Below are 27422 nucleotides of genomic sequence, written 5' to 3' on the forward strand. Positions count from 1 at the left end.
GAGAAGGAAATTGCAGGTGGCAATTAGAGGGCAGGGGCCAGAACTGGAGATGGCTGGAGGCAGAGGGGAAGAGAGGTCACTTGTTCCCCGTGTGGAGCACAGAGCCTGGCAGGTCGACATTACGCAGCGCGCAGGGACTGGAGCTGCGGCACCGCATCTGCCGCCAGCTCCCCACGTCCACGCTGACATTCCATGCTGCTCCAGGACAAGCTCCTCAACTGCCCACTTCCTCTGCTTGGCCACGGAAACCACGCTTAACACTGACCGCCTCCTCGTTTTCCTCCGGAACAGGGTCACAGCTTTCCCGCAGCCTCATTTCTCGTTGTAGGTGAACGCAGCTGGGTTGTATTTCCAGGCAAATCCGTGCCAGCTCAGAGCAGGAGGCAATCACACAGGATTAACAGCGTGTGTCCTCTGCACTCAGGGGCCCCAGGTTCAAATCCAGGCTCCCTCATAGCCAGCCTGGGGGATGCATTTCACCTCTCTGAACATCTGTGTCACATGGGGGTCGCGACACAGCAGTGAACACAGAGCTGGCCCTCACGGCTCAGCCCAGAGCCTGGCAGACAGCGGGAGCCAAGAGTTGTTGCTAGTGTCGTCGCACTTCCTCACTTCTCCCTCTGAGATCAGAATGGGCCGGCCTCCCTGGCTGCCCATCACCACGCACCGGTGGCCACCTGCCTGTGAAGTCTAGCAGGGCTCGGGGACAGATGGCAGTCTCCCTCGGCCACGTTTGCCGTGTGACCGAGCCAGTGGCTTTCCCTCTCTGAGCTGCAGTTTCTCACCTAAAGTGAGAATTGCAAAGCCAGCCCTGCCTGTGCCAGCGAGTTACCGTGAGAGTCCAATCAGATGAGCCAGCCTGTCATCCGCCGTGCTCTGCTGGCCTGGCCTTGACCCATCACCCACGTGGCTGGCCTGGCCCTGGCCTGTCCAGGATTCCCTCTGGGATGGGTGGAGTCTTCTAGGGTCGGCTTGTGTGACGCCACCCCCTGTCTCCGCAGGCCCCCTATGCACACCGCCTCTTCCTGCACCAGGGCTGGCCGCTCTGCCTGCGGGAGGGGGTTGTGCTCCACCTGGCACCGCTCAGCGCCCTCTGGTTACGCCCGGGGGACTTCTACCTCCAAGTCGAGCCCCAGGAGGAGCAATCTGCCTGCATCACCATCAAATGCCTCTCCTCAGACCTCCGCAGTGTGGACAAGAAGCCCGTCCCCGTGTCGTCCTACCCTGTGCTTTTCACCCAGGAGTGGCTGGAGGCCATCAACAGTGGCCTGGAAGGAAGTCCCCTCCAGAATTGCCTGGTGGCTTCAGAGAGTGGGATTGCACCTGTGTCCTGGGCCAAGATCGCCAGCCCAGAGTTTGTGGATGACGGGCCTTGTGCCCTGAGCGTCCTCAGCCCAGCTCGTGGGGCCCTCCGGCTGAGCAGCCCCCAAGAGCTGCACCGGGTCGGCTCCCCAAGCAGCCAGGTGCTTCTTGCCCAGGGTTTGGCCAAGGGCAAGGGCAGGACGCATGAGAACAAGTACCCGGGACTCATCAAGGTGGAGCAGGCCAGGCCCGGGGAGGCGGCCTTCAGGATGGACAGCGTGGTCAGCCGGGACTTGGAGGGAGACTACGTGGCTCTCCTGGGTTTTCCCCAAGCGAGCAGAGGAGAGTCTCCGGGGAGGGAGGTGGAGCCACACAGTGCGGGTGCTTTGGGGGCGCTAGCAGAGCTCCCTGGAGCTCAGGAAACTCTTCCCTCTCAAAGACTGCTGCCACTCTCAGGGGACAGTGGGGAACCTGCCTTGGAGCAGGCTTCTGCAAAGCCAGCAAGCTTCCAGGAGGAGCCCTGCTCTGGGGGCTTGAAGCGAAAGGTTGGGCACGATGCACCTGCCAGCGACTTGGAACAGCAGCCCCGAGAGCCTGACCTGGGCCGCGTCTCTGACCTCAGTGCTGGTGTCTTAGAAGATCCAGCCATCTCCCAGACACAGGGACTGCTGGGAAAGCCAGAGACCAGGGTCCAGCTCGGGCCCAGACCCAGACAGGCTTCATCCCCCTGCCCGTCCCCAGCCTCTCCTGTGGCTCCAGCCGCTGCAACAAAGGCAGAGGAGACCAAAGAGGGCAGCGGGAGACCCCCCAGGCCCGTGACCTGTCCTGGCGGAAACCCCTCTCCTTCTGCGTCCCCTGCTCCTGGGCTCCAGTCCTCCTTCTCGGAAGGGCAGAGGCTGTCCCCCACGCCTCCAGCAGGGGCCTCGCTCCAGCAGGACAAGCCTCAGAAAGTCTCCTGCCCACTGCACTCCCCCAGACCCTGCCGAGCTGAAGCCCCGGGGGAAGGTAAGGTGCCCTGTGCCCAGCTGGGCCAGGGGACAATTGTCAGGCTGACACCAGGCCTCAGGGTGGTTCTGGTTGTAAGGGATGGGGCCCCCCTGGGCTGGTGGTTTCAGGGTTTAGTGTGGTGTTAAGGAGGTGGAAGCCTTGTGGGTCTGGAATGGAACAAGGCACTGCCACTGTGTTACAAGTGCCCTAGCTCACATCTCCAGCTTCGTCACGCACTGGCTGGATGGCCTTGGCCGTGGGCTTAACCTCTCTGAGCCCAGATCTCCCCGTCTGTGCGGTGTGGGATCTCGCCTACTTCGCATTGTTGTCTTCATGGCTCAAGAAGATTCCAGAAGTAAGGAGCCTGGCACACAGTAGGAGGCTGAGAGTGGGAACAGTCGTGAGCGGTTACCGCAGTCAGAGGGTGAAGGGAGAGCATGTGCCCTCAGGAAATCCAGCTTCTGCTCAACATCCTCGCCTTTGTTGTTGCTTTTCCCAGATGGGACAGCTCAGACCAAAACATCTGGCCCAGCCGCTGACTCAGGCCTCCGGGCTGGGGAGCAGACTGGCTTCCCAGAAGCCTCAGCCGGCCCCCCACAGAGAGGCCCCACCGCCCTGCAGGAGGAGCCCCCAGGGCCTGCACCGGGGATTGGGGCTCTGAGTGTCGAGATTCTCCACTCGAGGATAGCATGCCTGCCAGGTTCTGGGGACTGAAGGGGAAGGAGGGGGAAGGAGAGCTGGGGGTGGGGGTGGGGGGTTCCTGAGCATCCTCAGATGCTGTGGGTGGAGGGAAGGCTTGTAAAGCCCCGGAAGCTCAGGTTCTGGATGAAGCCTCCCTGGTCTCAGTTTCTTCATCTTTCCAAAGAAGGAGCTGGATTAGATGAAAGCAATTTCTAGGTATCCATCCATCTAGCTAGCTGGTCATCCATGCATCCATCCATCTCTCCATCCACCCATCCACCCATCTATCCATCCATCCATCCATCCATTCACCCATCCATCCACCCATCCATCCACCTATCCATCCACCCACCCACCCATCCATCCATCCACCCATCCATCCATCCACCCATCCACCCATCCACCTATCCATCCACCCACCCATCCATCCACCCATCCATCCATCCACCCATCCACCCATCCACCTATCCACCCACCCATCCATCCATCCATCCACCCATCCACCCATCCACCTATCCATCCATCCACCCACCCATCCATCCATCCATCCACCCATCCACCTATCCATCCATCCACCTATCCATCCGTCCATCTATCCACCCATCATCCATCCATCCGTCTGTCCGTCCGTCCATCCATCCATCCATCCATCCATCTGTCCATCCATCCATCCATCCATCCATCCAAATTTCAGAGAGGCAGCCAAGGTGGATGTAGGGTTCCCTAGAAAGAGCCTGAGACATGGATCATGGGGAGTGGTTTATTGGAGGAGGGTTCTCAGGAGAAGGGGAGGGGGAGCAGGCCAGGGCAGGGGAAGGATCTGGACAAGGCTGTGGGCTGGCCCTGGGCATGGACTGCTCCGCGGGGTGGGCTCCATCTTCAGGCGTAGGGGGCTGCATCTTGAGAACCTGTCTGCCAGTCATGAACTGGCCTGAAGCTGGACATGAGTTGTTAACTGCAGGCTGCGCCGGGAATGGAGGCGCAGGCAAGCCGTGACCCAGTCCAGCCGAGGGTTAGCACTGGGCTCAGGAACACATCTCATGCATTCTCTGCTCCCAGCCTGCCTACACTCAACAGCCTTTTACAGCAGATTGTTACAACCCAGTGTAAAAAAAATGTGACAACCAGGAAGTACAGGAGCTGTGGGAGCATGGAGGGGGCCCCTGGTCCAGGCTTGGGGTGGGGAGAAGTCAGGGAGGGCTTCCTGTTGGAAGTTGCATAAGCACAGTCCTATAGTCTGAGTAAGAGTTACCCAGGAAAAGAGCTGGGCACAGTGCTCCCGACAGAGGGAACGGCATATGCAAAGGTCTGGGGGGCAGAGACCACGGCACTTCTGGGCCACTGACTGCCCTGCAGCTCCCTTTTTCTTGCTAGACCGCTATACCTCTGCAGACCCTTGGCCGCTTTGTGCAGCTCCTGGGGGTACTGTCTGACCTCTTCCAGGTCATCTTTGTAGACACTCTCGCTTGTTCCTGTATCCATTGCACCCAAACTTGCGCCGAGCCTCTGAGGGCTCAGATTTCACCCACCAAAGGGCCCTGCTCCATTTGCGAGGCCCAGCTCCCCACGAGCTGCTTGTGTGACTTGGGAGAAGGCAGTTGCCTTCTGCCGGCCTCAGGCTGCCTTTTGGGTAAGAGGCGAGCGGGGAGACGGGGGTGGGCTCACCAGCTCACTCTCCGGGATTGCTCTTGCCATTCCTGGGTCATCGCCACGCACGCCGACGGGCCCCAAGCGCCTGGCGCACAGTCGGTGCCCAGTACTAAGTACTTGGGCAGCCATACAGGGTCCATGTGGCTGCTTCTTCCGCCGCCATCTTTGAGACCTTGTTTGGAGGTGCCAGCGGGGGAGTGAAGCTACCTATATGCCCTTTTTTTTTTTTTTTTTTTTTTGACAGGCAGAGTGGACAGTGAGAGAAAGAGACAGAGAAAGGTCTTCCTTTGCCGTTGGTTCACCCTCCAATGGCCGCCACGGCCGGCGCTGATCCCATGGGGTGCAGGGCCCAAGCACCTGGGCCATCCTCCACTGCACTCCCAGGCCACAGCAGAGAGCTGGCCTGGAAGAGGGGCAACCGGGACAGAATCCGGCGCCCCGACCGGGACTAGAACCCGGTGTGCCGGCGCCGCAAGGTGGAGGATTAGCCTAGTGAGCCGCGGCGCCGGCTCCTATATGCCCTTGACCGCAAACCTGTCCACCTAGCGCTCAGCTTCGGGAGGGACGCACATGGGGCGGTGAGGGAGGAAGGAGACGCCCACCCTGCCAGCCAGATCAGCCGAATCAACCCTGGCGATCAGTGGGGTGACAGATGTCACAGCCAGAGCGCCCTTACATCCCTGCCCCCATCTGTGACCTGGGGACCTTGGCCTTCCTCCTGGAGCTCCTCCTCCCGCCGCCCTCCCTCCCAGCTAGCTGCTCCCCTCCGGCCAAGCTGCGCCTTCAAGACTCCCGCTTGGCATTACTGCCGCGTCTCTTTCCAGCTAGGCCGCCACCCCGGATTTCATCATCTTCCCACCCCCAGAACGTGAGCTGATTGCCTCGCCGCCTTTCTCTCGCTCTCTCCATCCTGTACGCACCGTCCTCCTTCCCCGGGATCCCCCGGTTATAATCACTTCCTTTCCAACACCCTCCTCTCCCTCCCAGTATCACACTGACCTGGAGAAATCCCCACCTGTGCACCCACCCCCTCCCCGCATCCCCCGTACCTGGACCACACTGGAAGAATCCCCGGTCCCACTGACCAGCTGCATTCCTGAACACCAGTTCCCCGGGGTCTCAACAGCGCCCCTGAATCCGGCTGTACCTGCAGACTCCTGCGTGGCTGCCCGCTGCCCTGAGTGATGATGTCACACCTTCTCTCCCCAATGACCTTGACACCACCTCCCCCAGCACTGCCCTCCCTTCCAGTCTCCCTGAGCAAGTAGAAGCCTCTAGAAGGAAGTCTGTGACTCCTGCTGTCTACACCCGCTGGGAACTCCAGCCAGGCCTCCCACATGGGTTTCAGGGACCCAAGCACTTGAGCCATCACCTGCTGCCTCCCAGGGTGTGCATCCGCAGGAAGCTGGAATTGGAGCCGGGATGCCGGCTCAGGCACTCTGCTGTGGGATGTGGGCGTGTCCCAAGCAGCACCCTAACTGAGGCACTGAAGCCCCACCCCCGAATCTGCAACACGCTGTGCCCTGTGGGTGTGGGCACCTTGAGGGGCGAGGTGGACTGACCAGATGGAGACGGAAGGAAGGGCAGGCTGGGTGGAAGGAGTGGGGTGAACAAGGGGGAGGGGTGGGAGAGGGCCAGGCGTGCCCGGGGATGTGACAGGTGAGCAGCTCCGGCTGGGCCGCTGGTGGCAAGGGGAGCCACAGCGTGCCCGATTGTGTGGCTGCCAGAACACAGCCCCACCGCAGAAATGAATTTTCCCCCAGTTTGGAGGCTGAAGGTCAAGGTCCGGGTGTCAGCAGGTGACTCGCTGCTGGTGCAGCAGGCTTCTCCCTGAGTCTTCCCTCTCTGTCACCATCTCCTCTTCTCGTAAAGTCTCCCGTCATTCCTGCCCGAGCCCCCTCCCTACCATGGGGACCGCATTGTAACTTACCTGCCTCTTTAAAGGCCCTGGCTCCTGACCTGGCTCCAAGCAGTCACAGGTGCAGGGCCTGGGGCTTAGGCCCGCAGGCATCCTGACCTCAGGGCAGGTGGAGAGCGGGCCCTTTCTCCCCGGGGCCAGGAGGAGCCACAGAAGGTTTCAGAGCAGGACAGCGGCACCACTGACCTGCGACTGAGCTCCAGCCACCAGGTCTACAGCAGACGACAGCCAGGGTCACGGTGGGTCAGGTGTGATCCCCACCCTCGCAGGCAGACAGAGCCCTGGGCCTGCGGAAACTGCTTTCTCTCTCCAGGCCTCAGTTTCCTTACCAGAGAAATGGGCCCATGGACTGGATGTAGCAATGCCCAACTCCAGGGACCCATTGATTGTGAGAGGATTTTGCAGGGACACAAATGAGCATCTCCAGTTTGCAAGTTAAGCAATTTTTTTTGAAATTTCATTATTTTGACTTAAAAAATGTTTCCTACTAAGAAATTTGGGGAGGGGGGCATTGTAGCTCAGTGGGTTAAGCCAGCACCTGCAATGCTGATATCACATATAGGCACTGGTTCCAGTCCTGGCTGCTTCACTTCTGATCCAGCTCCCTGCTAATGTGCCTGGGAAAGCAGTGGAAGATGGCCCAAGTGCTTGGGGCCCTGCACCCACGTGGGAGACCCGGATGGCGTGCCAGCCTCCTGGCTTTGGCCTGGCCTGACCCTGGCTATTGCAGCCATTTGGGGAGTGAACCAGAAAATGGAAAATCTCTCTCTCTTGCTCTTGTTCGCTCGCTCACTCCTGCTCTCACTCTCACTCTCTCTCTCTCTGTAATGTGCCTTTCAAATAAAATTAAATCTTAAAAAAAAAAAAAAAAAGTAAGGGCTGGCACTGTGGCGTAGTGGGTAAAGCCGCCACCTGCAGTGCTGGCATCCCGTATGGGCACCAGTTCGAGTCCTGGCTGCTCCACTTCCAATCCAGCTCTCTTTTATGGCCTGGGAAAGCAGTAGAAGATGGCCCAGGTCCTGCACCCACGTGGGAGACCTGGAAGAAGCTCCTGGCTCCTGGCTTCAGATCGGCCCAGCTTTGGCTGTTGCAGCCATTTGGAGAGTGAACCAGCAGATGGAAGACCTCTTTCCCTCTCTGCTCTCTTTGCCTCTGCCTCTCTGTAACTCTGCCTTTCAAAGAAAATAAAACTTAAAAAAAAAAAAGAAAAAGAAAGTAAATCTCAAGATAAATTTCAAGAGAAATTTTTTGAACATGAGAAAAGCAGAGAATAATATGAACACCATCTACCCATTGCTCAGATTGAGTCACTCAGCATTTTGGCCTGCCTCATCCATTTGGGTTCTGAGACTATTTTTTTTTTTTAAGATTTATTTATTATTTGAAAGGTGGAGTTGCAGAAGCAGAGGCAGAGCGAGCGAGCGGAGTCTCCCATCTGCAGGTTCACACCCCGGATGGCCGCAGCGCTGCCTCGTCCAGGGAATAAGAGGGAAAGTCTCTTCGGGACTGAGGCAATGTTTCCCGGGGTCTTTTCCAGCCCCGCCGGTTGGATGGCAGGCGCGGAGCGCTCGGAGCCTGGAGGCCGACTGTGTATCTGTACACACACGTAGACATCATCAATTTAGATTACGTCAAGGCGTAAGGCCCGCGGGAAACTTGGACGCGTGGGAGGCAGTGGGGCCAAAGCGGCCGAGTGGGTCTCAGGCTCCCGGGACAGAGCCCCCAGGCGGCGGGTAGCGGTCACTGCAGGGCGGACCTGAGCGAGGCGAGGGGCGTGCAGGGCGTCCGGCCCAAAGAGCAGGACAGGCCGAGTCTCCCAGAGCCTGGGCCTCCCCCACTGCAGACAGGAACCGTCCAGCGCTGACTCCAGGGCCTGGGCCTCAGGAGCTCTGTGGGGAGAGTGAGGCGTGCAGCCCAGATTCCTGGAGCAGGGCCGGCCCGCTGAGAACCTCCGGCTGGACAGACAGAGCGGTGATGGCGGGCGGCGGAACAGCCACCATCCCCTGCGCCTTGCTATGTGTTAAGTGCTTCTCAGGATCTGCGTCATTTTTTTTCTTAAGCTTTCATATTATTTCTTTTATTTTTATTTGAAAGGCAGAGAGACAAAGACAGAACAGGGGAAGAGAGAATCTTCCATCTTCTGGTTCAATCCTCAAATGCCTGCAACAGCCAGGGCTGGGCCGGGCCAGCTCAGAGCCAGAAGCCCAGAGCTCGGTCTGTCTCCCACTTGTGTAGCAGGGACCCAAGGACTGGCGCCATCACCTGCTGCCCCCAGAGTCTGTATGAGCAGGGAGCTGGACCGGAAGTGGAGTAGCTGGCACTCTGCTAAGGGAGCGTCCCGAGTGGCAGCTTAGCCACTGCGCCCGGGACCTCTCCTGTGATCCTCGAAACAGCCCAGCCAGCTCAGTGTCGTACTCACTTCACTTAACAGACGAGGAGACTGGGATGCACGGACTTGCCCAAGGACACACAGTGGGTCAGTGCAGAGCTGGGGCCCCAACCCCGTCTGCGTGATCCTAGAGCTCCAAGAGCGCCCTCTAGAGGGAGTCCCCGGCAGACTGCGCACCTCTGCAGGGGAGGGAGTCAGGGAGGACAGGTCTAGGAGGGGCTTGCCAGCTGGGTCTTGAAGGGTGCATACGAGTTCAGAGTTCATGGAAGGAGGAGAGAAAGGGCCTTCGGCGGAGGGGCAGAGTGGGCAGAGGCCTGAGGCTGCAGGGAGGTCCCGGTGTCCATCGAGAGTCTCCCTGCTCCTGTGTTCTCTCTTCCAGGCGGCCGGGACAGGGCGGGCCGACCCCTGCTTCTGGTGTCCACCACCGAGGGGGCCTGGGAGGAGCCATGGTGCACGGCCTCCGAGCTCACCCAGCTGCTTTCCTACCTGTGCACCGTCCCCAGGTGAGGGCCTGGCCCACCCCACCCTCCATCCCCACCTCGGCCCTCCAGGCACCTAGCACAGAGGCCCGCATCCTCCCATCCAGGCGTCTGATCTCAGCGCCGCCCCAGCCATGGACGAGCAGCTGCAGGGTGTCGGTGGGGTGGAGAGAACAGGGGTGGGGGGGGCCATGGCTCTCAGCCCACTGTGCGCCAGGACTGCCCTGGTTGTTCCAGTGGCTTCTGGGCCCCTCCCCAGAGCTTCCCATTCACTAGGTCTGGGGTGGGTGGGGCCTGTGAATTTGCACTTTTAAGGTCACTAAGTTTCCTGGTGGCGCTGATGCCTCTGGAGTGAGGACTACCTCTGAGCCCCACTGTTTGGGGCAAGAGAAGCGTGGGAATATTAATTAACACTGGGAAATCAAGGAAGGCTTCCCTGAGGAGGTGGTAATTGAGCTGGCCTCCGAGTGATAAATATTTGAATGAGGAGTGAAAGAGTGGCCCAAGCTGATCTCTATATGCTCCTCGCCACCAGCCCTCACGTACATTCAGCGTTGGACCAGCGAGGACAAGGCCCTGTTCTCTGCTCTAAGACACGGCCCCGAGCCAGGGCAGTCTCAGAGTGGACCTTGGACTACACCCCCCCCCGCCCCCGCCCAACCTAGAGGTTCTGCTGCAGGGAAGGGAGGGGGGAGAGTGGGGGGGAGGAAGGCAGGACAAAATCTTTTGGAACCTTCTTCCCCGTGGGCGCCAACGCTGCCACCTGCTGGCCACTGAGAATGCTCTCCCTCCTGTCCCGGGTGCAGTGGCTTTTCCTGGTCTGAGGGGCAGAGGGGACGCTTTGTGGGGCCTGAGAAGTGGCGGGAGTGGCAGAAAGGGCCCTGGGACGCCACCAGCTTGCCACGCGGCCCCCTTGTCCATGGAGGACGAGGAGAGTGGCCCGTGCCACGCGTGCTGTGGAGTCCTGTGTGCTGGGCTCTTTCCCACGGGCGCTCTGAACAAACTCTGGCTGGGCACCTGCCTGGGTCTGGCCTCGTGCTGGGTAGTGCCCGGGACCCAGAGCCTCCTCCCCTGTCCTCGAGGGGCCCCAGGCTCGAGGCCGGGACAGCAGCGCGGGCAGAGCTGGAGGCGCTGAGGCGGGGACGTGAAGTCGGGGTCCCCTGGCGCTGCTCACAGCCTCAACCACTTCACCTTCTGTGCCTTAAGAACTTTTTTTTTCTTTTAAGATTTATATATTTATTTGAAAGGCAGAGTTACAGAGAGGCACAGATCTTCCATCCTCTGGCTCACTCCCCAAATGGCCACATGGTCCGAAGCCGGGAGCCAGGAGCTTCCGCCGGGTCTCCCACATGGGTGCAGGGGCCCAAGCACTTGGGCCATCTTCCACTGCTTTCCCAGGTGCATTAGGAGGGAGCTGGATTGGAAGTGGAACAGCTGGGACTCCAACCGATGCGGCTTTACCCGCTATGCCACAGCGCCAGCCTCTTACAGGGGGCTTTCTAAAGCAGAGAGTGAGTGCCTCTCAGAAGCCCCCCCACCCAAGCTTCTCACATCTCATTGGCCAGAAATTGATCACATGACACTCATCTAACCTGATCATTGGCTAGAGACATTGCATTGCTACTGTTGGCTTCAACCGATCCAAAACCGGCCCTGGGGGTGGCACATGACTGGAGGGAATCGGATTCCTGGGGAGTGCCGGCAACTGGGATGGCGGCTAGGCTGTTTATGATTCACAGGGCTGCAAGGAAGGCAGGGTGAGGTCTCCCGGGGGCACTGAGGAGGGAGCGCTGGCCTTCGGGGACTTGCGGCGGGCTTCCTGGAGGGGAGGGCTTCCAGGACAGAAATCTCATCCACAACTCAAGGCTTCTCACGGCCGGTTCCCCTGGCCTCCCCCGGGGTCCTTCCTCTGGCAAGTCTCTGCCATTGTGCCCCCCACCCACAGGCCCGAAGAGAAAGCCAAGGGGCTGGTGGTTGTGCTGGACGCCAGGAAGCAGCCCCCACAGCCTGGCCTGCTCAGCGCCCTGCAGGCCACCCAGGTGAGCGGGAGGTGAGGGCCTCAGGGCGGCAAGCCTGGGGGAGCAAGGGGCTCCGGACAGGCCCGGGCCCGGGGACTCAGGGCTGGAACCAGGACGCCCAGGAAGAGACGGTTCATGGCAGCTGACAGAAAACCCAGCCGCAAGGCACCTCAAGATAGGGGAAGTTCGCTGGTTCATGGAACTGAGCCTTCTAGGAGTTTATCAGCTTCAGGTGTGGCTGGATCCAGGCACGCAGATGATATCAGCAGGCCCTGGTTCCCCTCACTCCATTTCCAGTCCCTTTCTCCTGGGAGGGGGGCCATCCTCAGACCACCCCTTCCTCTTGTGGCAGCTGTGACTTCACAGGGCCTCGAATTTCAATCCAACAGCAAAGAGAGATTGTTTCCCAGAGGGCCAGAAATTAGGTCTAGCCCTGATTGGTCTAGCTATCCATCCATCAGCCAATCATTCCCTGAGGCCTGGGGAATGCAGCACATGGATTGGCTTAGGCTTAGATGCGCTGAGAAGGGAGGAGGGAGAGATTCGGAACCATGCTTTTAGGCAGGAGTGAACCCTACGCTACGCTGACCTCCCATCCCATCAAGGTCTCAGCCCCCGAGCCCTGGCCCGGCCTGCGTGTCGGGGTGGGGGGTGGGGGGCGTGAGGGGTGGGAGGGGTCAGCCGACCCTGAGTCCTCTCTGACAGGCGCTGGCCCCGGCCTCCATCCGAAGTGTCCTGTTCCTGGGGGAGAAGCGGGGTGCCCTGGCGCTGCAGACCGCCTGTGATGTCCAGGTGAGGACGGCAGCAACAGGCGGCGGACCGAGCCGAGGGGATGGGGCACAGTGCTGTGGAAGGCACCCGGTCTGGCGTAGGGCACTACATGCCATTGGTCTCAGAACGATTTCTCCCCGGCAACCCTGGCAGGTTGAATGGCACGCTGCGTGAGCCTGTGAAAAGCTTCACCTAGTCCATCTGGCCAGCCCTTTCTTATCAGATGGGAAAACTGAGGCCCGAGGCCACGAGGCCAAGCTGAGCTGGGGGCTCCTCCACACCGGGCCGGTCCTTCCTGTGTTTCTGCCCCTAATTAACCCAGATGCAGAGGGGATGTCACACTTTGAGGCTGCCTTTAATTAGTGGCTGGTGCCAGGTCATGAACGCAGGGGCCCAGCTCCCCTGCACGGGGCAGGGGTGTAGGAGATCTCCTTCTTCCCCCTCCCCGCCAGGAAAGAGGCGCGTGTGAGCTAGTCAGACTCTTCATCTATGGATTCAGTGGTTCTGGGTGGGACCAGGAGTCCTGCATTTCTCAAGTGCTCCCGGCCCATGGGTGACACTTTGAGTGACAGGGATCACAGATGGATCCACAACAGGTCCAACTCTGGAGCTGTTCCCACGTCACTGCCCAGTGCCACCTCCGCCTCTTAGGGGACACTGCTAGGAACTGGTGACCTCTCTCGTTAGCTCCTGGAAGGAGATAGCAGCTTGGGGTGGCCAGAGAGCAGGACAAGGATCACAAACACATGGTGCCAGGAGGGAGGGCCAGCGTCAATGCCTGTGTGTGATTGCCCGGAGCGCTGAGCTGAGAAAGAGCCAAGCGCAGGGGGGATGAGTTCTGTGATTGATTAATGAGGTCTGCTGTGGGTACAGCCTGGGAGAATGGCAGCGTGAGTGCTGTTTATCTGCTATGCCTTAACCAGGCTCTGGTTCTGAATTTTGATTTCTCAGGGTTTCCAGCAAAGATTGGTTACCATGAAAGCAACTGTTCAAGCTGGGGGTGGAGGGGGTGGGGGGAGTTGACCCTGGAGGGGTGAGTGGGTGCTGGGGCAGGGATCTCAGAGGTCCGTCCCCACGCTGAGTGCCCTGGTCGTACTGACCCACTTCGTTGCCTGCAGGTGGAAGTGCTGACCTCACTGAAGGCCCTCGGCCACCACGTGGACCCCAGCCAGCTGCCGGCAGCCCTGGAAGGCCCCTTCCCCTACTGCCACAGCGAGTGGGTGCAGTTCTTCCAGGTGTCTGCCATCACAGCTTTTAGCTCCCACCCTCACTCCTTCCCCTCCTTCTCCCATCCTGCCCCATGACTCCATCAAAAAACAGAGTCTCACAACAAACGCTGACTGAGGGTGCAGCATGCAGTGACTCAGAGCTCAGGCTCTGGGGCCAGACTGCCTGGGTTCCAATCCCGGCTCTGCTCTGTGACACTGGGTAAGGTACTCACCTTCTCCGGCCCTTGCTTTCCGCGTCAGCAAGATGGCGCCCTCCCTCAGGGTTTCTGTGAGGATGAATTAACGCAGGTAAAGAGTTAGAGGTGCGCCCGGCACGTGCTAGGAGCTGTGTCTGTGTTAACTGAAAAGCAGCGTGCAGGCACCTGCCCAGGGGCTCACACAACTCAGGAGCCCAGGGTCTGACGGGGGAGGCAGGTGAGCTTCCTCCTGCCCAAGGGAGGAGACAGACCAGCTGCCAGCACTGGGCCCCCTCGCTGCATGATTGCCATCCCCGCCCCCCGCCAGGGGTATTTCATGCCTAGTTTAACACATGAGGACGCAGGGGATGGGGTGACTGCACGGAGGCACGCGGAAGGTTACAGGCTTAAACCACACGGAAACCAGTGTGCACGGGTGGCCGCCCAGGGCGCTGTCAGCAGGCTGCTCAGCTTCGGCCTGCTCCTGCGGGGGGACCGCGGAGTTGGTTTGGGTTGCGTGCTGTCCGCGGAGTTGGTTTTGGTTGTGTGCTGCCTGGGGTGTTGGCACATGTTTCACTGTGCCCTGGCCTCGGCCCACTGGATGACAGTGGCACCCCCAAACTAGGGCACCCCAAACTGTCTTCAGGCATCGCCAGGTCTCCCCGGGGGGCGGAGCAGGCTGGTCTACACCGACAGTCTCACCGCAGCTTTGCTTGCTGTCTGTGTGGGCGGTCTTTTTTTTTTTTTAATGTGACTGGTTTTGGGGAGGAAGATTTACAGATTTATAATAGTACCAGATGCCTCCAGTTAGTCCAGTGACTTTTAAAAATGATTTATTTATTTGAAAGGCAGATAGAGAGAGATCCTCCACCTGCTAGTTCATTCTCTAAACAGCCAGGGATGGGCCTGGCAGAAGCCAGGAGCCAGGAACTGCACCAGTCTCCCACGTTGGGGCAGGGGCCCAAGGACTTGGGACCTCGTCCACTGCTTTTCCCAGGCGCATTAGCAGGGAGCTGGGTCAGCAGCAGGGCAGCTGGAACTCGAACTAGCACTCCCACAGGGGATGCCGGCATCACAGGCGGTGGCTTAACCCACCGGATCACAACACTGGCCCCAATCTAGTGACTTTGAACTTTATTTTAGCTTAAAAAACTTTCCTGTGAATGAAATCTTCCTTAAAGACCTGGAGTGTAAAACCAACCACAGTGGCAGGTGTTTGGTGTAGGGTTAAGCTGCCTAAGGGTGCCTGTGTCCTGTGTCACAGACCTTGGGGACCCTGGGTTTGACACCCGCATCTGCTCCTGATGCCAGCTTCCAGCAGTGATGGCCCAAGGCGCTGGGTTCCTGCCATCCACGTGGGACACCTGAGCTGAGCTCCCGGCTCCTGGTTTCGGCCTGGCCCTGCCCCGGCCTTTGCAGGCATTTGGAGATTGAGCAGGCGGATGAGGGCTCTCTGTCTCTAGCCCTCAATAATAATATAATATAATAATAATAATAATAATAAACCTGACCATGATGCTGGCTAACCATGTGTGCTGGGCTCCTCATACAGCCCTTGGATATACGAATCATTGTGAGCCCATTTCACACAGGAGAAAGCAGAGGCACAGAGACGGTGAGTGACCTGCCCCAGGTCTCACAGCGAGTAATGGCAGAGCTGGGCTGAAGCGGGACCCAGCCAAGGACAGGCCCCTCCCCTCCCTTGAAACGCCCCCACTGGCCTGAGCTGTGCGGCAGCCCAGCTTCTCCCCACCTCCCATTCTCAACACCCCCACCGGCCCTCAGCTTCAACCTCCCTTGGGAACGTGTTACAAATGCCCGTTCCCAGGCCCCGCCCAAAGGGACTGAATCAGGGACCGGAGGGCAGGGCCCTGAAGTCTGTCGTCGCCGACCCGTGAGGATACTGTGCAGCTCAAATGTGAGAAGCGCTGCCCCCTTCCTACCCTGTGTCCACCTGGGCGCCCCGGTGACCCCTCTTCTGCCCCGCAGAGGCTGGACCCCTTCCTGGCCACTCTCCATCAGGCCTCCTCCCTGCTACAGGCATCCATCGAGGAGTTCAAGAAGGGGGCGCCCCCTGCAGGCGTGCAGGTGAGCCTGGGGCACAGGGCAAGGAAGCCACAGGAAACCCCTGATTCCGGGGGCCAAGGGCTCAGGGATGGGCCGGCAGAGTGGGCATCATCGCCCCACTATTCTGGTATTTATCGGGCCCCCACTCCGTATGCCACACTGGAGACCCAGCCCAGGGGTCCCTGCCCTCCTGGGCCTCATGGTGGTAATTTAAAAGCAAACATGGCAAGGATACGGAGTCCCAAAATGTGGCAAATGCCATGGACGTAAGATTGCGAGTGATGGGGAAGGGAGGGGTGGCAAGGGAGTGGAGCCCTGGGATCCAAGGAGGAGCCTGCCTCAGGGGGCCTGGGCTCCAGGCGGAGGGCAAACCTGTGCAAAGGCCCTGAGAAAGGTTTATGCTTGAGATGCTAAGGAGTGGCGAGGAGGCAGAGTGAGTAGATAGGGAGGAAGGCACTGGGGGTGTTGCAGATCGCACAGGGCAGGATTCGGGTCTCAGCCAGCCAGCCGGGAAGCTGCTGGGGAGTTTCAGGCAGGGGAGCCTTTCAGCTGCCATGTGGAGAACAGACTGTAGGGGGAGCCAGAGGACATCAGGGAGATCAAGGAGGAAGCTGGGATGGGTGTCCCAGCAAGAGATGCTGGCGCTTGGGCCAGAGTGGTTGCCATGGCAATGAGAGGGGGCGTGGCTTGGGGCGGTGTTTTAGAGGGAAAATCCATAGGCTTTCTAGAGGAACTTGAATGCCAAACCACAGAAGTGAGGTTTGGTGCGGGTGTGGGGAGCCCTGGCAGGTTGCAGAGGGAGAGTGGGATTGGGTCTGAGGGGGCCTCCCGTTGCCTGCAGGAGGCCAACAGGTGCCTGAGCAAGTTCAAGGATCTGATGGAGGCTGTGCTGCGGGATCCAGGCCTCCTGGACCTCCAGCGGGATGGTGGAGCCACCCTGGCCAGGCTACGGCGAGAGGCCAGCAGGCTGGACTTCAACCCGGACATCAGGTGTGAATGGCTGGCCCTCTTCTCCCTGCCCCCTGACCCTGTTCCCCATGTGGGGGCTTAGAGCTGGGGCTGCCCCTGAGGGAACACACAGGGCAGGCCCCGTGCAGCCCAGCTCAGACGTCTCCAGGGCCTATGCCCTGAAACCTGCCCCAGGCCCCCACTCTACACCTTGGCAAATTCCTTTTTTTTTTTTTTTTCTTTTTAAGATTGATTTTATTTATTTGAAAGGCAGCATGACAGAGAGAAGGAGAGAGACAGAGAAATCAACTATCTACTGGTTCACAATAGCCAGATGGCCACAATAGCCAGGGCTGGGCCAGACCAAAGCCAGGAGCCTGGATTTCCATCCAGGTCTCCCACGTGGATTCAGGGACCCAAGCACTTGGGCCATCTTCCACTGCTTTTCCAAGTGCATTAGCAGGAGCTGGATCAGAAGTGGAGCAGCCGGGACTCGAACCCTTAGCAAATTCCTCATCCTTCCTCTGCTCTCCCTCCTTTAGCCATGGCCACCTTGAGCCTGGAGTGGGCCCCAGAGGCCAGCCCTGCCCACTCCTGGTCACCCTCGCTGACTAAGCATTCTTTGCGACCCAGACACCGGGCTGAACCCCTTCAAAGGCCATCTCAGCTGTTCCTGGCACTTGGCCCATGGGTGACGGGCTCAGTGATGTGGCAGCCAGGCCACTTGTCCGTTGGACCCCCACCTGGTCCCTCTTTCCCCAGCTGCTTGGCTTGCCCTGGAGAACCGAGTACCTTGTCAGGGGCTTCAGAGCGCCTGGATAATAACAGGCTTTCAGGGAAAGTACCCACTTTGCTGAGTTTAGGGAGTCAGAGGAAGTCGGTAATGAAATTGGTGAGTAGGGGGCGGGCATGGTGGCACAGCTGGTTGAGTGATGCCCACATCCCATGTGGGCACTGGTTTGAGTCCTGGCTCCTCCACTTTCATCCCAGCTCCCTGGGAAAGCAGCGGAAGATGGCCCAAGTGCCTGGGCCCCTGCCACCTACGTAAGACCCAGATGGAGCTCCTGGCTCCTGGCTTCAGCCGGGCCCAGTCCTGGCCATTGCAGCTATTTGGGGAGTGAACCAACAGATGGAAGTTCTCTCTCTCTCTTTTTCTCTGTAACTCTGCCTTCCAAATAAATAAATCTTTTTTAAAAAATAGAAATTGGCTCAGTAGCTGGAGGTATTTTCTCTCAATTAGATCACAGCTGCTTACCGCCAGGAGTCACATTTGAGGTTTGCATAAGCTTCTAAGAACCATTTGTTTATCGACCCAACACTTAAATAGCACTTAGTGCAAGTACAGCCTTGTTCTAAGGGCTTTACAAATGCTGGCCAATTTGACTCCCTGAGACAGGCGCTGGCATTAGCCTGAATTTACAGTGGGGGAGTCCTAGGCTCAGAGAGGTTATGGGGCAAGTTCAGTGTCATAGAGCAGGGATGTCGTGGGACTAGGACTTGAACCCGGGCAGCCTGGCCCCAGAATCTGGACCGCACCACCCCATGTGCATCCCTAGACTCAGGGTCAAGTCTTCACAGATGGACCGTGGGGCATGGGGTCAGCTCCTTGCCCCTTGCCCTGCCTGGTTGGGGAGACGCTAGCATTCCCAGTGTACCCTGCCCCTCTGTACACGTGGATGCAGGAATCCCCACCAGGGGGCACTGTGGTCCCATAGGAGCTGCCTCATGGGTTTGTTGACTGCTGGGTCCTGTGGCCCCAGCCTGCCTGACCCTCTCCCTCCCTCTCCAGGCCGGCAGCCCTGTTCCCTTGGGTTCTCATTCCCTGGGGAGCTGCAGGGGGTCAGCCGGGGTCCCCGAGGCCCCCTCTGGAACAGTGGGCTTTCTTGTTGCTTTTCCTGGAGGCAGACCCTCTGGTGGTGAAGGGGAGGGGGCTGGGGATTGAGATTCCTCCTTCGCCCAAGGGTGGCTGTGCCTGAGAGCCCATCTGCACCCTTCCTTGAAGCCTCGGAACTTGGGCTGTTTTTTGTTTTTGTTTTTTAAAGATCATTTGCAGAAACAGCCCCAGGCTGGGTTCCCATGGCGAGTGTCCTTTCTGCTCTCGGGGAGCTCAGTTTTTCCATCTGTGAAATGGAGGGCCTGGGCTGTAGCTTCTCACCATCACTGCGATGGGAGTAGGATGCGCGTGCAGGCACACAGTGCAGGTCTCTGCTGCGTGTGGTCCCCGAGGGCCGTCCTGGGAATCTCCTAGCAGCTGGAGCTGCCTCAGTTGGTCCTGGGCTGGGCCCTGGGCCCTGAGCTTTCTCAAAGGCCCTGGGGCAGGTTCCCCTGTGTGGCCAGGACTGAGAGCCAGAGCGTTAGAGAATTTCCTCCCCCCAGCCACTCTGCCAGGCGGCTTCTGTTGTTATCCCCACTCCACAGACAAACACGGGAGCACAGGAACACAGAGGAATTTGCGCAGGTCTCGTCCTAGAAGGTAGCAGGGCTGGGCTTTGGAGCCGGATAGGTGTAGCTGCCTGTGTCCTCCAAGGGGAGGGGCTCATTGACTCTGCTTCGTCCTCGGGTCTTCCCAGTCCCCGCAGGCCCAGAGAGGTGTAGGGACCCACCCAGGTCACACAGCAAGTCAGCAGCTGGAAACTTAGGTTGGGGCCACAGAGATGGGGTGCTGGGGATAGAAGGGCATCGAGGGCCGGCTCCACCCCCTGCCTCCCCTAGGAGCCACCTCTCCGAGGCTGCCACCCTGTACGGCCTCGTGGATGAGCAGCTCCACGTCCTGGTCACTGCGTCCAACCACCTCCTGGGGAGGCTGGAGCTCCGCGTCCGCCTGGGCCGCCTGGAAGCCGCCATCCGCCAGGTGCGAGGGGAGGCCGGCGGAGGGGTGAGGGGTGGGCCCAGCCACCCTCCCAGGGAAGGCCCTGCCCAGCCCGCCGCCTTGTCCTGGCGCAGACTCGGGTGGGTGGTGTCGGTCTCCACCCTGGTCCTAGCCTGGCCCCCAGTGGAGTCCCGCCAAGGAGCCCCGGTGTGGGGCAGGACGTGTCGCCAGCCTCCCTCCCCAACCTCCCCTGCCTCAGGTCAGCGACTGGATGGAGCGGGAGGGCAGCCGGTGCCTGCAGGCCCTGGCCCCCGAGGACGGCAGCCTGGAGGCCGTGGAGAAGGCGCACATGGAGTTCGAAGACTTCTTCCTTCAGGCTGCAGTGCGTCCCACACCGCGGGGAGTGGGCGCAGTCCTGGGGCAGGGGGGAGGGCACCCAAGGGGTGGCCCTGCCAGGGCCGAGATGTGGAGGTGGCAAAGTGCAAACAAGTCCAGAGACAGCGAGGAGGCCAGCACAGGTCACCAAGGGGCCAGCAACGATGTTACCTCCTCCAGGGAGCCTCTCGAGATTGCCGAGTCCGAAGAACACGCAGACGCCCCAGAGGGTTTCTTAAAATGCAGCTTCCTGGACCCACTCGGTCAGCCCCAGACAACAGGGACAGGGACGCGGGGCCCTCGATGTGCTGAGGCTTGAGTACAGAGTGATTGAGCGGAAGTTGGGGGTAGGGGACCAACGGGAAACACAGGGACTGTGAGGACACAAAGGAGAGCCCTCAACCTAGGCTTTGGGGTCAGAGAATTTTCCAGAAGGAAGACACCTGAGCAGAGTCTGGCAAGGCAGAGGCCTGGAGTGCTAATAGTGTCCCCATTCTATAGATAAGGAAACTGAGGCCCAGGAAGTCTCACAACTCGGTCATGGGAGGTGCCTGACATCCAGGGAGACCCCCTCTCCTCCCATCCCAGGCCCAGTACCGCCGAGGCCTTGAGCTGTCCAAGCAGGCGGCCCAGCTGGGAGCTGCAGCCGGAGGGCCTGGCGAGGCGGGCGGAGCAGAAGCCCCAGAGCTGGCGGCCTTCGCGTCCACGCAGCGCGCGTTCCAGGCTAAGCTGACCCACTTCTACATGGCGGCCGAGCGCCAGCGCACCGACCTGGAGACGCTGCTCCACCTGCACCACTTCTGCAGGAAGGTGAGCCCGTGGCCCAGCCGCACAGCCCCAGCCCCGCAGGCCACAGCGGGGTGGCCTGGGCGACGGCAGGCTCTCTGGGTGATGTACTCCTGCAGTCCCATGGGGAAGGAGCCCTGGGGCGGGGAAGAACTGGGCTTGGACGTGGCTGTGTCCCACCCGTTAACACTCCCGGTGCCTTGTCCAGAGAGAGGAGGGGGCAGAGGCAGATTCCCTTGTCCCAGCCAGCAGGAGGATGATGAAGATGAAGGCGATCTGGTTGTTAGGAGGGTGTGTGCTCTGTGCCAGACCCTCCCACACCGCCTCCCATACCTTGCCTGCTTAAAAGCTCACTGTATCTCTATGAGGGACGGCTGCCAGTAACCCGTCCATTTCTCAGGTTAGAACAGAGACAGAGAGGGAAGTGACCTGCTCAAGGTTGCCCAGAGGGTCGGGGTCAAGCAGGTTTTGACTCTAGAGCCCTCCCCACTCCTGAGTCCATGCAACCAACCCCCTGGTTTTTCTCATGGGCAGACAGAGGTCTGCAGGGATGAGGGCGGCCTGGGGGAGCTGGGGCCCAGCTGGGACGGGAGCCCCAGGGCCCTCGGCTGCTCCTGGCACTTGCTACGAAGGGCGTCCCAGGAAGAGCACGCCCCACGACTTGGCGCCGGCAGGCCTGCCCGGCGCACTCCGGGCCCTGTCTCCCTGTGGCGGGGCTCAGAGCAGCGTCCCACTCCCAGCTGGGCAGAGTTAGAGGGTGGGGTAGAGGCAGAATCGGAGGCTTAGCGCCAGGGGCTGCGCTGGCCTGCGGGGGCTGTGGGACCCTCTGTGACAGGCTGCGCTGCTCGGAGCCCCTGCTCCTCCGAGGCGACAGTGATAACGACAGATGGTGCATACGCAGTTCCTCGTGTGCACCAGGCCCTGTCCCAGCCGCTCCACCCTGGCCGAAGATTTTGCCCGTTTCACACAGGAGTAGGAGCCAGAGAGGTCATGGACCTCACCCAGGGTCACACAGCTGCCCAGTGGCAGAGCTGAGATTCAAACCCAGGCTGCCAGGCGCTAGAGGGAAGTGAAAGGCCGCCCGGGGCATGGCCGCACGGCGCCCGTTTCGCTGTGACTGACCGCAATGTCATCTAGGGTTGAGGGTGTCTGGGCTCGTGGGTTGTGGCCTCCTTGGCCTTCCTGGGCTCTGGGGGCCTCTCCCTCAGCCTGGGAGGCCCCTCCCTCTGGTGAGCTGGTTCTTCCTCCATGCGCTCATGTCGCCTCCTCCGGGAGGCCCTCCCGGCCACCCAGCGCCCGGCACTGCTCCTTCTCACCACCTATTTCCCAGCTGCCTGGTGCTCACTGACTCTTTGCTGCGTCCTAGCTCTGGCACCCATGTGCTGAGTGCCCTGAGGCAGGGACTGGGTCTCAGCGGCTCCAGGGGGGCCCACAGAGGGCACGCAGTCGGGGCTCACGCAGAAGGTGGGAGAGGGGAAGACCAGTGTGGGGAGAGCCTGCGAGGAGGAGAAGCTCCCGCCTTGGAGTCCCACCCTGCTGACTCTGGCTGTTTGTCCTGGGCTGTCCTGGGCGCGGTCCTTCCAAGCATGCAGCATGGCGGGGCGAGGTGATTTCTGGGTGGCCAGCCACGTGTGTCCAGCTTGGCCTGGACGGCTGAGCCCTGGCCAGCGCACTGGACAACATGGCAGCCCCAAGCCCAGCCTGGCCCCAGGCCGGGAGTGTGAACACCACCGCCGCCGTGGCCCTAAATAATAATAACCCGAGTGTGCGGCTCAGGGAGATTTATGGAGCCCTTTGCCAGCCATGAGCTCTGTGAGCTGCCGCGAATATGAAGCCATTCATCTAAAGACAAGTTCCCTTAATCCACGGAAAGATGGCCTCCTCGGAGGAAATGGCCCTCCCAGCCCCATCGGCTAACAGCTCGCTGTCGGCCTCCAAAGTAATGGAGAGAGGGATTGCGTTTGTCACGAGCTGCGGGAGCACGCGGGCTCCCTGGGAATCTGAAGGCCTTTTGTGGGGGAAGTGGGCACAGGCAGAGTCATGGCCCAGGGCAGAAGCCCTGCTGGAGCGAGGGGGCCCGCGGCCTGGCCTGGGTGACTTCTGCTGTGCGACCACTGGGGCGCACCCCCTGCCTGGGCCACTCAGATCCGAGTTGGAATCCAGCTTCTCTTTGACCTGCTGTGTGACCTGGGGCACGTGAAGTCACTGCTCTGAGCCTCAGTTTCCCTCTCTGTGAAATGAGGGCTGAGCTGTCGGTGATCAGTGGGTGAGTCCTTGCTGGCCCGCAGGGCTGCTGGGGCTGTTCCCAGGTGTAGGTGTGTGTGCCCCAGGGAAGGCAGAGAAACCATTGTGGCAGAGTGGGCGAGGACGTTGGTTCATTCTAGCAATCCCCAGCCCCTGAGCCGCTCTGCCGACATGTACGGCCTGTCTCTAGGAGCCCCCATGGTCCCACTCCCAGCCTGAGCCTCCGCCTTCTTCTCTTCTCGTCCCCAGCTGGCCTGGTTCCACATGGACTGTCGGGACCTGATGTCGCAGCTCAGGCTGGGTAAGGCCCAACGGGCCAGCCCCGGGGACCAGCGCCGCCTCCAGCGCTACCTGCAGCGCCTGGCGTCCGAGTTCTCTGCCCAGAAGCTCACGGCCATGGGGCTGCAGGTGGCCTCCCTGAGCCGGGCGGGGCTGGGCCAGGACCTATGGGAGGAGGCCCAGGCAAGACACGAGGAGACCCAGGCCCTCTTGCAGAAGGCCCTGGCCCACTGTCCTAGCACAGTGGTGCCCGCCACCCACAGAGGGGTGGCAGCCAAGGACCACGGGCCGAATGGAGATGTCACTTCCAAGGAGAGGCAGGATCTGCCCCTGCAGGACTCACCAGCCAGGGATCCTTCGCCCAAATCCCACTGGCCTCGTCGGGGCACCAGAGGGAGGCCAGGAAGGAACTGCGAGGCTGGCCAGGCTGGGCCCCCCGACCTCGCCCCCGAGCGGTTTCTTGCCGCCCTCTTCTCCCGGCAGCGGCTCCCCAGGCACAGCCGGGCCCCCCGCGCCCCTGGAGGCAGCTTCTCTTCAGAGGGGACAGACTCACAGACGTCCCTGGAGGACTCACCCCAGACAAGCCCCCCTGCGTCCCTCTAGCCGGGGGCCCCGTCGCCTGCACCAGGCTCAGGACTGTTGAGCACTGGTTTCACCTGTGCTGGGAAGACGAGCACCTGCTCCCAGCCGCGGGGCACTCTGGGAGTGGGAGTGGGACCCAGATGCCGTGAAGCGTGTGATGATGGCTTCACAACTCTGGGGTCTCGGGGGAACACGCATTGCCACAGACCTCAGATCCCAGGGATAGACTGGCCCAGCAGCCACCCGGAGTTCAGGGAGGTGCACGGCTTCCCCTCCAGGTGCCAGGGCAGCCGAACCTACTGGTGGGGAGATTCGGGAGTGGCCTCCTGCCTCATGGCAGCAGCTCTCAAGACAAGGATTGGCTGTGACTTTGGCTGCGACCCCAGGAACTGAAGGGCTGGATGGGGCAGGGCAGGGTAGGGCAGGTGATTCTGGGAGGGGACAGAAGGTGTTATGGAGCGAATTCCCACATGGGCCACTGCAGCTCAGTCCTGCTGGGGATGTCTGGAAGGCGGGAACATGCCCCCATTTATCCTGCTGGGGGGTGTGGCACTTATCCCCAACTCCCAGGGCTCAGTCCTGTGGGCTGCAGGCAAAGCTCCATGGGCCTCAGCCGAGAGAATCCCCCTATGGGGCTGGAGGCCGCTCCTGCCTCCTGCACACGCAAGGGGATGGGCAAGGGCAGGGCTGCTGCTCTCCCCTCCCCTCGGCTCCTGGGCCTCCATCCTCAGATTCACAGAACCCTACAGCGTCTCACATCCAGACAGAAACATCCCATCTAGAGAGAAACATCCCATCCAGGGTATCTGTCTTCTTTATCCCCACCGTGTCTCTGACTCTGCGTCTTCCATCCCCCACCTCTCCTTGGGCACAGCCCCTGGTGCCCAGGGAACCTGGGGTTCTAAGGCATGGGAGTAGCGGGATGAGGGGAGGGAGCACCATCGCCATCCAGCAGGCTAGCGCTGAGGCCGAGTACAGGGTCTCAGGCAGAGGTACCCCTGCTGGCAGCTCCCAAGCACCTTTCCCAGTGTCTGCCCCGTCTCGGCCTTGGGATTCGTGACTGTGATGGCCTCGGGCAGCCGGGCTCGGAGTCTTTATGGCTGCAGAAGGAGGTAGGAGCAGACATGCTCCCAGCAGTGAGGCTGTGCAGGGGGACCAGCAGGTGTCCTGGGAGTCATCGCAGCCAGGAGTCACACACGTTCCAGCCCCAGGGCCTCCAGGAATCTTCTGTGACACTCAAGATTTCTCCAGCTTGGTAGGGATCCCATCCCCAGAGTTAAAGTCGGACCCTTAGGGCTGGGGGATGGAATCTGCATTCGGAATACCTTCTGCGGAGCTCCCCATGCAGCCCAGCAAGAGTGGGAGCACGGTCTGGGGAAGTTACTAACGGGGGGGGGGGGGCAAATGCAGCAAGGGCCGCCCCGCCGTGTCAGAACATGGCGGGAGTGGGAGGCGTCAGGCGCACAGAGAGCTCACCCTAAGGACCCGTGCCCACCTTGATCCCTTCCTGAAGACAGAGCCCTCATCACCTGCTCACTCCCTGGAGCCCCAGAGCTCAACACTGTGGCACTGGAGATGAAGTTTCCAATACGTGAACGGGGCAGGGGACGCACCAAAGCCAAAGCAGAGGTGCCCGAGCCAGCCCCGCACCGCAAGCCTGCTCTAAATTCTGTGGTCTGCTCCCCGCCTGCCATGCAGAAGCCCAGCCATGCGTAAGGAAAGCCGTTTGATCAGCCCATCTCTATCCATGCCTGTCGCCTCGGAGGGGGGCCTCAGGCTCTTAAAATGCTGTTGCCATAGCAACAGCATCCAGCCAGTGGGGACCACAGGCAGGGAGCCAAGGAGACTGGGGTGCAAGGATGGAAAGTCACTGGAGAGACAGTGCTGGGGAGGAGGAGGGCTGGTGGGGGGCGGGTGATCTGAGAACCCTTGGGAGGGGGGTCCCCAAGGTCATCTTGTGCATCCTTCTATCTCCAAAAAGTGCTGCCCGTGTACTCACAAAGGCCCTGGCGGAGAAGGGGACGCAGAAATGCACTGTAATCATTACAGTATACAAGTGCGGTTCTAAGAGCTAACATTCCTTTTGCGTCTTCCTCATGCCTCGCTTTGTGCTAAGAGTTACAAAGGCTTTGACTTTTTCACAACAAGCCAACGTGGAAATCCCGCGGGACGTGGCGTGGGCTCAGCAGATGGCGCCCAGGCTCATTCTGCGGCGCCGGCCCTGCCAGCCCCTGCTTCCGTTGCCTGGTATCCAGGAAGAGGTTTCCCCAGAGACCACCAGTGAACCCCCACTGCATCCCGGGGGGCTTTGCACTCCGATTCCGGTGACGTCCTCGCGTTGTTTTTCGAATCCCCTCTCTTTCTCAGAGGCCAGCTTACTGCGTGGGGTCGCAGCAGGGAAGTCCCCCTGCATGTGCAGCTCCCCCCGGGGGACCGCAGAACTGTGAAACTGCAAAGGCCCTGGCCCCAGGGCTGCTCCGAGGAGGTGGCCGCCCGGCCTGAGGGGATGACAGTGGGGCTGAGCCCCAAGTCTGCCCATGGCCCCATTGAACCACCCCCTGTGAGGGGAACCCCTATGGAGCAACCCTAAGGGCTGTTGGTGTGAGAGAGCCCAGCCTGGCACTCAGGGACCCTGTGTGCCCTGTGACCCCATGCAGGTTACTTCCTCTCTTGTGCTTAGTGTACCCCATCTGTCCAATGGGGGCATGGGGTGGGTAAGGATCTTTCTCATCGTGGGAATCAGCCCTGTCTTGGATTCCATGCCTGGTGCCTCCGAGTAGATGGCCACCCTCAGTTTTCCCCGTCTGTTCAATGGGCTTGTCAATCCTACTGGGCGAAGATGATAGCATCTCAGGATCCCTGAGCTCTGCATCAGGATGTTTTCCTTTCCAGAGGAGTGGTGGTCTTGGGAAAGAGCAAAGCTTGGAAAGCCTGCTGGACAGCGACATGGGGCAGCAGCGGGACCGAGACCCAAGCAGAAGCGCGGGCACTTTACAGTTTACAAAGCACCTGCTTGTCTGTCGTTTCCTCCTCTGACATTTGCTATGACCTTGAGGGCCCCAGAAGTCGTCCTCTGGGATGTCCCCATTTTACAGCTGAGGAGACTGAAGCCTAGAGAGGGGGAGATGTCCAAGGTCATGCAGCCGGGACAGAGGTTGGGGAGGGGAAGCCTCGGGGCGGGCCCGAGTTCCGGTCAATATCCAGTCGCAGAGGGTGTGTGAGCCTCCATGCGGACCCCTCTCCAGACCCAGTCTGAGACCTGACCTCCTCCTTTCTGCAGAAATGGCTGTTGGGATTTTGTTTTTATTTGGGGACTGAACCAGTGGATGGGAGAGGGGTATCGATCTGTCTCTCTCTAACTCTGCTTTTCAAATAAATACATCTTTAAAAATAAATAAATAAAAACACATTACAAAGCAGCTGGAGGAGCAGCAGGTGGGAGGTGTGCAGGTACAGCCTGCGGGAAGGGGTGAGGGTGGGGGGGCACAAGCTTCTGCACCCACTCCCCGAGTCTCCAGGTGTCCCGCTCTCCGGAAGCTCCCTCGGCCCATTCTTCAATAGAATCAGGGAATTTATGACAAACGCACAGCCAGCATCCATTGAATGGGGAAACGTTGGAAGTATTTCCACTGAAATCCAGAATCAGACGAGGATGCCCACTCTCACCATTGCTAATCAATATAGTCCTGGAAGTTTTAGCCAGAGCCATCAGGCAAGAAAAAGAAATCAAAG

The 27422-nt window shown here is 60.1% G+C and overlaps 1 protein-coding gene across 6 annotated transcripts in view; it reads left to right on the forward strand.

Annotated features, from left to right (window-relative positions):
- KIAA1755 (KIAA1755 ortholog) overlaps positions 1-27095 on the forward strand; it is a 36877-nt gene extending 9782 nt beyond the window's left edge. Inside the window, exons 3-15 of one of the 6 annotated variants that reach the window (XM_089307122.1) lie at positions 1002-2307; positions 2789-2989; positions 9307-9430; positions 11352-11445; positions 12130-12216; positions 13314-13430; positions 15429-15518; positions 15590-15688; positions 16509-16657; positions 19328-19466; positions 19684-19806; positions 20388-20609; positions 23079-27095. In XM_089307122.1, the coding sequence (XP_089163248.1) occupies positions 1002-2307; positions 2789-2989; positions 9307-9430; positions 11352-11445; positions 12130-12216; positions 13314-13430; positions 15429-15518; positions 15590-15688; positions 16509-16657; positions 19328-19466; positions 19684-19806; positions 20388-20609; positions 23079-23711 (3384 nt within the window). In that variant the 3' untranslated portion in view covers positions 23712-27095. The other 5 variants (XM_008256004.5, XM_089307125.1, XM_089307126.1 and 2 more) reach the window with 5 other exon arrangements.
- Positions 27096-27422: the final 327 nt, after the last annotated feature.

This window comes from Oryctolagus cuniculus, chromosome 11, assembly GCF_051225735.1.
Source record: "Oryctolagus cuniculus isolate XC-2025 breed Fujian yellow rabbit chromosome 11, ASM5122573v1, whole genome shotgun sequence".
In the NCBI taxonomy this organism is placed as follows: Eukaryota; Metazoa; Chordata; class Mammalia; order Lagomorpha; family Leporidae; genus Oryctolagus; species Oryctolagus cuniculus.